General features: G+C 35.3%; 1 protein-coding gene across 1 annotated transcript in view; it reads right to left on the bottom strand.

Moving 5' to 3' along the window:
• Positions 1 to 12,393, bottom strand: part of LOC145685313 (mannan endo-1,4-beta-mannosidase-like) — a 35,330-nt gene that overhangs the window by 22,449 nt on the left and 488 nt on the right. The window contains exons 2-4 of the mRNA XM_081757686.1: positions 7,374 to 7,519; positions 6,415 to 6,578; positions 2,579 to 2,691 (exon numbers count right to left, since the gene is read on the bottom strand). Coding sequence (XP_081613812.1) covers positions 2,579 to 2,691; positions 6,415 to 6,578; positions 7,374 to 7,519 — 423 coding nt within the window. The remainder of the gene's footprint in view (positions 1 to 2,578; positions 2,692 to 6,414; positions 6,579 to 7,373; positions 7,520 to 12,393) is intronic.

Genomic DNA, 12,393 nt, shown 5'->3' with positions numbered 1-12,393 from the left:
CTCCAGATATTAATGGTGTTAACCAGGCTCTGTAACTGAATAAGAGTTTGATTGAAACTCATATCCTGAGATTGAAGGCATTTATGGATCCGATCAATATATGAGAGATTTGCAGATCAGAAATATAGTAAAGCGATAAAGTTAAATGACTGGATGTTTGCAAGAAGAAGACCAGCATCTCCTGTAATATCAAGCGTTTCAATCGAAGTGTCACGCAGATCTTCCAACGGATCAATTACTTCATCCAATTGACTAGAAAGTGCCTTAAAGCTTCTGCTTTTGAACTCCATCTAGTGTCATTTTCAGGTTTCAGACTAATTTTTACGTGATTTTGCAGCACATTCCATCGGTGAGTGGATCTAGAGAATACCAACAAACGTACCGTTGCTCCCAACAAAGTCACCGCCAGAACGTTAACGTGCGCAGCATGTAACCTACAAGGTTCAATGAATTATTGTTACAAGGAACGAAAATGGCCAAAGGACTTATATTCCGTATGAAAGGTTGAACTCCAGAATATTGCCCGGCCATTGTAGCCTGATTATCACAAGACTGGCCTCTAGAATCTTAATACCAAACCTATCACATTGAAGTTCCTTCAGTATTTCAGCAGAAACACTCTCAGCAGTCTTTCCTTCGACAGAGATGAAATCAATAAATACTTCCCGAACTTGAACAGAATCACGTTGTATGTCAACAAATCGAATGATTTGTGACAAGTGTTCCATATGAGAACAATCAGGAATTGAATGAATTATAATGCTGAAGTATTTTGATTATTTGAACACTTGTTTTCTTATTGAACATTTTCTTCACTCTAAATTTGTGGGTTGAAATGTAAATTCATACGCCAAAAGGAAGAGCAGAAGTGGGGAAACCAGGTAAGCGAAAGGGTTTCGCTCGCTGAAAATTCGACTTCTAAAGGACAAAACAATAAAGATAGAAGGAAAACAAGTGAATCAGCTACTATAGCGTCTGCACCAAAGAGCTTTTAATTAGGAACAGAATGCTAGTACCCTAATAAAGCATTATATACGTTGATCCCTTCTTTCTGCCCTTCTCTTCAACTGATATATGAATAAATAAATAAATAAATAAACAGTGATAGTTTAGGAAGCAGGCTAGCAGACGGGGCCCCATTAATTGCATCATAAGACCTTAGAATGTAAATAACACAATATACTTGGTCTTTCATTATATTTTAATTTACACTCAGCTTTTCCTTTAAATTTCTCTGAGGTTATTGAATAGAGTAAAACTTTTATTTTATTCATATTTTAATCCACATACATTTTTCCTTTAAATTTCTTTGGGGCCCCAAAAGAGTAAAACTTTTTTTTTTATTTATTTTTCAGCTACATTTAACTTTAAAAAAAAAAATTCTTGAGGGCCCCAAGAAAGTGAAACGTCTGTTTTGTTTTTTTCGCCTGCATTCAGCCTTTTCCTTTAAAATTTTTTGGGGGTCCCCAAGGGTATGAAACATTTACTTTATTTTTCACCTATATTCAGAGCGTTTTCCTTTAAATTTCTTTTGGAGCCTCCAAGATAATCAAACTTATTTTTTTTTTTTTAATTTTAATCTACATTCAGTTTTTTCTTTAAATTTCTTTCATGTGCCAAAGAGAGTGAGGCCTGAAGCTTATAGCTTTGTTTAGCTTATACGGAAATCCGGCACTGATTAGCTCTATTAGACAGATATTTCTGTTGTTTCATCCGTTATTTGGTGTAATATTGATTGAGACAATTAATTGCATTTACTTTTAGGGAAGGTGTGGAATATAAACCTGGACGGCCCTTGTACGGCTCATGCTAACAAGGTTCCTTAGTAATTTTTTTTTTTTTTACCTACCGTCGGGGGCCCTCCACAAAGTGGGGCCCGGGGCGGGGCACCGCTCGCCCCGCCCTTACGCCGCCACTGGTCTGGGTCACTTAAAAACCAGAGGCGGTATGCCTATATCATAGAAAAACTAGAGGCGGTATGGCATACCACCGCATACCGTCTCACTTCGACCACTGCTTGGGACCCCATGCACCAAAGGCGCGCGCAATGGCTACTAGAGCAGCGGGAAGGGCTCGTTCCAAAATCCATCTTGGCGAAAGTACAATATGCCACAAGAGTACAGTCATAAATTTTTCATAAATTTCTTCCGTACCATAAGTAGATCCACACATTGGATCATCATCCATAGTTATAAATCGTCGGGTCGTATTATACGTAAATTTGTCACGTACGTACTGGAACTACTTTTTCTGTGGCCAATGGCTTTTTCACTAAAAGGCAAACGTAAAGCGATAGATGCGTGAGGCAATCTCAATGATTGATTGGAGAATATCTTCATTGGCTGATTGACAGTGAGGACAATACAGTATAAGCAATTTTAGTCAATTAGTTCCTGTGGGAAAAATGAATTAATCTCCATTACACTTTTAATCGAGCCTGAGTCAGCTTAAATAAATCGAAAATAGTAAATGTTGTTACTGAAAACCGTCTGGCTTAGTACATACATTAAGAGAAACTGTTGCATGAATAAATAGTAATAGCGTTGATTGTTACGTTTGTAGCAAATCCAATACTTACTTGTTCCAATGTTGTCAGAGATTGGATTTGAAGACCAGGTTCCGACTGTCACGGCTGCATTGGAAGCTGCCTGATGGATTGCATCCGCTTGCCAGTTTATGAACCTCAAAGACCTTGACAAAAAGAAAGGAAACACGGTTGTTACTCAGTATCTCATCCATCACACTATACTTCAAGGTAATTTACCTGTCAACTTATTTCTAAAAATATTTGATGTTATATGAATGGTACTTTATTCTTGCTGATTCCTAAACAAAAGATTTGTACCTGTTTAAAAATGCCCCAAATTTCACTTCCAATAGCACTCCAGCTTGATTTGACAATCAATTTCTTTCAAAATGATCTCATTCAAAGAAGAAAGTTTTGTAACAATAATCGGTTGTGTATCTCTACCAAAATGTTCCAAATTCACTTCCAGTGTAGCACTACAGTTCGAACCCTGTGTGCCATATACGCCGAGCTATTTCAAAATGATCTCATTCAATTTGGAATGTTTGTACTATTTTGAGCCCAAAATAAAAAAAACTGTACCTGTTTGAAAATATCACAAATTTCACTTCCACTCTGGAATATCCACCTGCAATTCTTTCTGTCACATGTTCTATATCTCTGTAAATGATCTCGTTTCAGTAATAACATTTTGTACTGTTACCTACAACAATAAAAAGATGCATAAATGTTCCAAATTTCACTTCCAGTGTCACGTTCCAGATGGAACTGAGTGCCACATACTACGATTTCTCTTAAACTGATCTCATTTCATTAAGGAAGTTTTGTACAGTTTTTACTAACAACAAAAAATGTTGTACATGTTCCAAAATGTTCCACGTTTAACTTCCAGTAAGGCTCCAACTGGACCTCCAAGTACCACACGCTCCGATTTCTTTAAAAATTACCTCATTTCATTCGGAAAGTTTTGTACCGTTTCGTACCAAAATAATAATAATAATAATAATAATAATAATAATAATAATAATAATAATAATAATAATAATAATAATAATAATAATAATAATAATAATAATGTAACTGCTCCAAATATCCCAAATTTTAGTTCTAGTGGGGACTTTCGGTTGTACTTTTGAGCGTTAAATACTTGTATTTCTTCCAAAATTATCTCTCATTTCTTTTAGAATTATCTCACACCAAGGACGCCCATCAGGAGGGGCAAGGTGGGGCGCTCGCCCCCTAGAGGAAATTGTACTTCGGAATATCGAAAACCCAATAGAATTTTTACATTAGTTACAGCAAAATTTGAACTTATATTTGAAATTTCGCGTATACTTGCCCCCCCTCCCTTGGAAACCACAATACGGGCGCCCTTGTCTCACGCTGTTTTGTACTAACAATCAGAAGTTTCGTACTTGTTCTACGATGCCACTAATTACTTTTCTAGCGTTAAGCTCCAACTGAATTTCTGAAAGCCACATACTTTCTTTCTTTTTTTTTTTTTTTTTTTTTTTTTGAAAATGATCTAATTTAGTTAAGAAGATTTTGTATTGTTTTGTACCAATTATAAAAAGTTTTGTACCTGTTTAAAAATATACAAAATTTCACTTCCAGTGTGGGATCCAGCTTGACCTCTGAGTGCTACATGCTCCGATTTCTTTCGAAATAATCTCAATTATTTTAGAAATTTTTATTCTGTTTTGTAACAACAATAACAAAATTTGTATATGTTTAAAATGCCACAAACGTCAGGTACCAATGTGGCAGTGTGGTAAAGTTTATTCATAGTTGAGTATAACGATATGTTCTTGCTAGATTCACAAAATATCTCCCATTGGTTTTTACCGATTTCAAGAAGGATTTTAAACCCAATTACCCTATTATCGCGCAATGACAAGCATCCAAGACATGGAGCCAAATCCAGTTCATGAAGGTCTACAGTATTAACTGCTAACATAAATTAATCAGTCTCATTTATTTTTGGAGGTGATAAGTTGAGAATAACCGGAGAGTAAAATGTATTATATTTTGCGTTGACGTTACCTAAACTTGCTATAACATAATGGTTATCCCCGTATATAATGAAACAAAGTATCTCTTTGAGATGTGTTTACATGTGAGTGTACTGCAAAATTATTCTGTAATCGCTTCACTCTCAAGTACAAAATCACTATAAAAGAATCTTAATTCGCTTACTGACTGTATTAAAAGTAAAAGTCATCCAATAAGAAACAACATTTTTATTAAATACTGAAAATGTGGACAGAACTAACCCATTATCAGGATTTATTATTTTCTTGGAAAAAGTTCGCAATAGTTTGTCTGAAACTGTCGTATAATCCTGTGAACACTAGCTTTTGATCTGAACTTGGTTCTAACTGCTGGATAAGTTGAAGGATCAATTAGAGATTTATTTTTAAATTGTAGGAAGTATTTTCTGCACTAAATAAGTATGAGCTGAGAGTAATTGCTGTCTGTTGTGAAGAGGTTATTAAATGTTCGAGGTAAAATATGACCGTCCTTGTCGTAAAGGGATGGTTCTCTCCGATAAGATGTATATTTTTGCCAAGACAAAAGTATTTGTCGGTTTTGTGGAGGTGTCCCTTACTAATGGTGTTAGGTATGAAAGGTGCCCTCAAAATTTTAGTGGCCCTCTCCACACACCCTTAAAAATAATCCTAGATACGTTACTTCGCTGCAGGGTATATTCCTTTGCCAACCCTCAGTAATGTTTAGATTTCATGATACAGAAGTCTAGTATATGAAATTCGATGAAGTGCTTAATTTTACGAAGTACCACCGACCATCAGTACGATTTTCCATGCCAAGAAGTGATCAAAATACCGAAAGAGTTCGTAGACGGTGAGCGAGGCGTCAAGACAATGCGTGCCTGAGGGAGGGTTCCACATTGCAACTTATTAATAGCCTGCTTCATTCTTTGATAGACATGCGTTTTCATTGAACATGTGGGCACCATGTTTGATAGCGATTGCTGGATGCTTGCGGACAACTTAGCAGTACATTTCATGGAATTCAGCACTATACAGACCAGTAGTAATGGTCTCGCGTCATTGGAGAAAAATATTATGAACCACCTCCGCCATGAACGACAATTTCAATATCAATACATTATTTGGGTGGAGGGATGATTTTGGAAACGTTCATCACGACCCATTCACTTACGATTGTCGTAACAGGTCTATTTATTTATCAGAAGTAAAAGCCCGATGCCGGAACATTTCACATAATCTGAGAACTTCACACCCCAAGACGACGATCCTTGTTTGCCGATATAAAGTTTTGTGATCCCTATATGTTCTAACTTAATTATATTATCAAAAGTGATACTGTGTATGCCTAACACGTCTGCAATTACACGAATGCTTGTTTTTAAAATAATTTTGGACAGTGTTGCTGAGGAGCTTACAACATGTTCAACGGTAGAACTGGCATCGATTTTTCAATGTTCTGTAATCCACACGGAATTTCACAAACAACGGTGTACGATGTGTGTTCACCACTCCTGTTCCAGTTACAATGTTGAAGCTTTCGTGGATAGATGTGCAGAGTACCTCAGCTTGAACTAGCATAGGAAAATATTTTTCAATTATGTGTTCTCTATAATGCACTTTCACAAGCCTCTATTCAACAATATACTGGCTCCTGACTGACTTGGCATTTCAGCCTTTTCTGAACATGTATCTACAGAGTTTGTGATCTTAAACTCGTAACCTCGCTCCACCTATTTCTTGTTATTAAGGGTCACTTCCCACCAAACGTAAAACAAGACATTTCAATCACTCTTACCAAGCTAACCTATCCTACTTACAAATTACTGAGATAACCTGATAATTAGTTCAACGAAAGGATTTTATGCAGCATCTTACCTTTCAGGAGAGATACTGCCTGCCCATCCAGCTCCAGTTCCTTGTAGACCAGAAGTGTCAGCACATTGGTTAGAATTAGATTGTATGGCCCAAGAACCAGCGGGCTCATTGATAATCTCCCATGCTCCCAAAGCTGGATGGTCACTCAAAGCCTGTACCATAGGCTGATGGGTAGAAAGGAAGATTAATATATATAATCTTGAGATATTATATTTGCTTGAAAGTTATATAAACATATTATTATAATTATTTTGATAAAAATTCAGTGTTTTCATAGTTATACAAATACAACAAGCAAGATGTTTAAGAATATTTTTTTTATTATAGAAATATAAATAGAAAACCTGATTTCTGTTTCAAACCAAGTAAAATGCAACGAGCTCACTATTAATCATCGGTCGAAAAACAAGAATATACGCAAGACACGAGTAATCGGAAATGTTTATTGATTTGGCACAATACTGGTTCATCTTAAGAAAATTATAAACAAATACAGTGTGTGTAAACTATAGCTATGTTTCGATTGTTGCTGTGTATTATATGTGCGCTAGAAGTTGTGCCAGTTCAATTCACATGTATTTGAAATTTTTTATCGTTTCAAGTATACATATGTCAGTCAAGTCTACGCATTTAAGAATCCGGTAGTAATATATTTTCAGTTTGACCACTGATTTTTATGATATATTATTATTTACTCAATGGATGATTTATAATCATGACGACCAAAAGGTACAATGTATTAGTAAGAAAACTTATTGTGTATGCTTCTTTACTAAATAACTTAAAAGCAAACCATTTCTGCTTTCTATTTCATCCCCATATGCATTTACTCACTTATTAACTTGTACCAAATTATTGCTTACCGTCAAGGCATTGTCCAAGTAGGTTTGCAGTTTAGTGTCATCGTTGATGAGATCCAAGACTCTTTGTTGAGGTGCAACAGCTCCATTCTACAAGACAAAGATCACAAGAATGTCATTTGCTGCAGCAGCGTCCAAGTACTTCCTCATATCGTCAATCAAAGTACCACCGGTGTCTGGGCCAACAACATTGCCGTTGCTGTCGAAGGCTGGTGTCGTTTCTCCACCAATGTGGACCCAAATTCCTTCAAGGTAAAATACCATCGGTTGGATTTAGGTAACATCTAAAGCAATAGTCATAACGAGTGAAAGAATAACTGAAATACCATATCCATCAAGCAATATCATTGTATTTGCGATATATTTCACGAGTAATAAAAGTCACATATAATTTTAAACATTTTAAAGTCTACTTAAATATATTCTTTCTACGGTGAAGTTCACCTACTTAGCAGAGGTCTAATACACTTTTTCCCCCTTGAAAATTTCTTAAGATCTTACGTATTTTCCACATATTCCGTATAATATCTCCAACCCACCGCCACTTCAGTGCCTTTGTTTTCATGATAATACCTATTCTTTTCTGATCCATGCAGTTTTTTTTTTTCTATCTTTGCTGGTCATTCCTAGCATACATCTTTTCATGTTTCGTTATGTAGTCGACAAGCGGCGAATATGTGATTCTGTTAGTGTTCACGTTCCCCACCTATATGTCAAAAGACTCACAATATAATTATTATATACAGTACTATAGAATCTTATACGTAAATATCTACAATACTATTTGTTTACGTCTTCGACTCCTTAAGTCCCAGAATAGATTGTCAGTGGAGTTCACGTGATTCGGATTCCACCTTAAACTATAAGACAAAGTCTCATACATCCTTTGTGATATAAAGATGTTAACTCCAACCTGAACCAACCGTGCTTCTCTGTATCTGGATAAGCTGGCATTAAAGAAACGTGACATCAAGAGAAAACATCAATTTATTTAAAACCGGTTAAGAATACAGTAATAGCCATGAGAATTTAAAACCTATTTTTTCTTGTTTTCGTTGGTTTTACTTTATCTACTGTTCCTATCGCTTTCCATTCATTCTTCCTTCGATCCAACTCATTTTCTTCTTTCTTCTTCAAACTCCCTATTTCGAATACATGGTAACAATATATCCACAGTTTGAGGTGAAGTTCGAATCAGGGAAATGTGTTCAAATTCCAAGATTTTCTCACGGGGCATTCCGGGATGCAGATACATACGATATATACGGTATACATATATATAATGGTGTAGACAAGGTTATACTGACTCACTTTTTTAAGAGGTGGACCGGGGAAGAATATCTCCATTGATATCTAAATCCTCCTTGGTGGAAGATTGCTACGTTTCCGTTTTCTCATCATCTGTTCCATTGTGTTTAAATGATAGCGTAGCATGTTCTTACCTCATACACAGCTAATCTTTAGATATTATTAGACTGTTAATAAGAATTCGGAAAAAAGAAACCAAAACTTATGCAGTGTAGCCAAGGGTACAAGAAAATCAAACATCTGGTCTCAAATAACACAAATGAAAAAAAAAAATAAAAGTCTGGTTCCATAAACGCCGCCAATGTTATGCTCGTTTAGCCTTTCTAGACTGGGTGTAATTTCTGCTGTTGGAGCATGTGTTCATAGTCCTATGTTAAAAAAATGCTTGTATGTACTCGGAATCGGAGTCGGAACAATAAAATATGCAGTATTGTCAAGGGTGCGAAAACGCTGTCAATGTCATATTCGTTTAGCCTTACTAGAGTGGGTGTAATTTCTGCTTTAAAAATGTCATAAAAGAGAACAATAAAATACGAAGTGCTGCCAGGATACAAAAATATCAGAAAAGGAATTAAAAGAGTGGTAAAAAATCACTGTCTTATTATGTAATTTCTGCGTGTGACTAAACTGGGTGTAATTTCTGCTATGCTTATAAAATGCTACAAAAATTAATCCAGAAAAAGAACAACAAAATATGCAGTGTTACCAGGGTCGTAAAAGGCTACGGATTTCTGCTATGTTCAATAGGAGTTGGAATAGATGTTTGTAGCTAATTGTCTGCTTTGTGTTCAACCGGAACTGGCACTAGAAATGAGCAGTGTAACCAGCTAAAATTGGTTCAGAAAAATATACAAAGTTGCTAACGGTTCAAATAATCATAAAAGTTAATGAAAAAAGTGGTCGTAAAAGGCTACAAAAACACCTTTAATGTAATACTTATTTAGACTTTCCAGACTGGATGTAATTTCTGCTATGTTCAATAGAAGTTGGGGCAAATGGAAAATCTACTTCGACATAAAAACCCCAATCACAAAAACAAACCATAGTCTGCTATGATACATAGAGGTTATAAAAATGAATCGTTCTCTTTTATCCTGTAATGTCTACTGAATTGGAACCGGAAATTAGCAGTGTTGTCAGAAAAAAATTGTCAGCTATGGAATCGAATTGAATAAAAGAAAACAACAAAATATGCAGTGTTACCAATGTCGTAAAGGCTATGTTAAATAGAAGTTGGAATACATGTTCGTAGTCTATACTCTGTGTAATTTCTGCTGTGTTCAATGGTACAATGTCATGCTAGTTTAGCCTTTCTAGAATTGGTGTAATTTCTGTTATGTTCAATAAAGGTTATATGTGTAATTGGAACCGGTAAAATTGATCCAGAAAAAGTCATAAAAATGCAGTTACCAGGGTACCGAAAAGTGGTCGTAAAAGACTACTAGTGATTTTTGTTAGGAGTTGGCAACACTTATCAGTTCCCATCAGAAAAAACAACAACAAAATATGCAGTGTTTCCAGGGTCTTAAAAGGCTATGTTCGTAGTCTATGCTCTGTGTTATTTTTGCTATATTTAGTAGATGTTCGTAGTCTATTATCTGCTCCTGTGTTCAATCGGACAGGAATCGGAACTTGAACAGGAATTGGAACTGGAGCTGAGCCGGATTGCTAACTCTTAAAAATCACTAAAAATTTGATAAAAGGTAAGCCAGATCGGTAATTTTTATTCCTCTCTTCGGTATAGCTCACAAACTTTAAGATATAAAGGAGTACAAGTTTTACCATCTTCAAAGGTTTCGCTTCTTAAGGGCGACATTTGAGAAATGCCGCGAGACGAAACGAGACAGAATTTTCGTTACAAGACTCGAGACGAGACAACTTTTCTAATAGAAATATATTACAGGAGATCGTTTTATACGGACTATTTTTAAAATGATTGGAATCATTTATCGATCAATTTAAGCTAACTGAATCATTATTTTCCGTGTAAGAAGAGATTTGTATTTCTCTTGGTTGGTTTTGAATACGGAAACGTTTACTCACTCAGCGTTCTTACAGTAACAGAATAATAAATGTTATTGTAGAAGTACGTTGAACCATGGACTCATTATGGATTAGTTAGAGGAAAGCTTCCTCCCACCGTGGCAAGGCACAAGGGTTTGTCATAATCGATAAAATTTGAAGAAATTAAAATAAAAAGAGATAAAAAAGAAATGGAATCCGGTGGATATACATCTCGTACATCTGAAAATTGAGGTTTCTGTATGCCATCCCATTCATAGTCTGAAATTCTTGTCCATCGCCAATCACGATTAAGTCAATAGAGAAAATCTTATACTCCACCTTTTCCGAACAGTTCAACTCCCATCGTTACTAATACATTAATTTTGGCATTGTTGGGATGTAACCTCCGGCCAACTCCTTGTTTCCTTAATACAAACTATGAGCAAGAGGAGTAACTAGCATCCTTTTAGGTTCACAGAATGCTGCACTGCATCAGGTAAGTATGTCTTTTGTCTACTATAAGATTGTTATAATCGTTATTTCTATTCCCCTAGACAACATTAATCTTGTCATGACTCAAGTATTATTTTAAATTTTCTAAGGGCATTGGCGTACAAAATTTCTAGATACAAAGGCTAGAACAGAACTCATTTGGCATTCACACACATTTTATGATTTAGAGGCAAAGAATGTTAAACAAAGAATGGTTTATGTCTTTTTCGCTATGCCGTTTTGTTTTATCTAAATTCTTTTGTTCATTTTCTGTTATTGTTCACTTTTGAATATTTAGTATATTTTTATTTTATTTTAATTAATAATTATTATCATTAATCTCCATTTGTTCTCTTTATATCTAAGCCCTAAAGATTCGTGGTAAATACATTTTTCTTTGAAGCATCTCAGACCCTAGGTTTCATTAGAAATTTCGGATTCGTGAGTCTTGAGATTGTTGAGGGTACTATGAATGTGGGATACTTTACTCCGTATAACTAGATAAATCGTTTCCATATGCATTTTTCAAGACCCCACTTTCACAATACTCTGTAAACGAGAACCGTCACGTCTTGTTTTGTACTAATCCCTCTTCAGAAAGAGTCCAGCGAGAGGATTCGCTTAATTTAACGGTGTGAAATTGGATATATGAAAACAATTAAAAATAATAAAATACTTGCTTCAATGTTTTTGGAATTCCGCTCCTGAAAGAGGGAATGAGGACTTTTTAAAATAGTATTCAAATTTCCTATTATTTATTCAGAAAACGTTCAATGTGACGATTAGCTTAAGTTAGAGGTGTGAGTTCGATATGTAAACTCAACATCTAGAATAATAGAATACATGTTCCAGTCTTACACAAAATTCCGCATCAAGGATAGAAAAATAGTCCAATGTGAAGATTCTCTTAAGTAGGATGTGTGAAATTCGGTGTATAAACTAATAATTAAAAGAAAGGATATCAATGTTTCAGCGTTTTCGAAAATTCCGCTCCTAAAGGAGGAAATGGGACAAATTCTATGATATCCAAGCAATTTCTGCAATAGTTAAATGACGGTACTGGTATATGTAAGCACTGCTATTTCGTGTGTAGAGCAATGCCCCATACCATGTGCTTGAAGGGCTTCGCTCAATGCAATAGAATGTTTAAATATAATATTGTAAGTAACCTCTACAAATAATGAACCATCTTCTTGTATGACATATTTACGACTATATACTATTAATGTCTTGAAGTGCACACATAAGTGTAACATCACTATCATTAATATAAAAAAGTCAAGGTTGAAGCAAAATAATTTATTCACACTGTATA

The sequence above is a fragment of the Thermobia domestica genome, chromosome 5, assembly GCF_964235325.1.
Source record: "Thermobia domestica chromosome 5, izTheDome1.hap1.1, whole genome shotgun sequence".
In the NCBI taxonomy this organism is placed as follows: Eukaryota; Metazoa; Arthropoda; class Insecta; order Zygentoma; family Lepismatidae; genus Thermobia; species Thermobia domestica.
The sequence above is the reverse complement of the archived record's forward strand: the minus strand, read 5'-3'. Positions and strand labels throughout refer to the sequence as shown.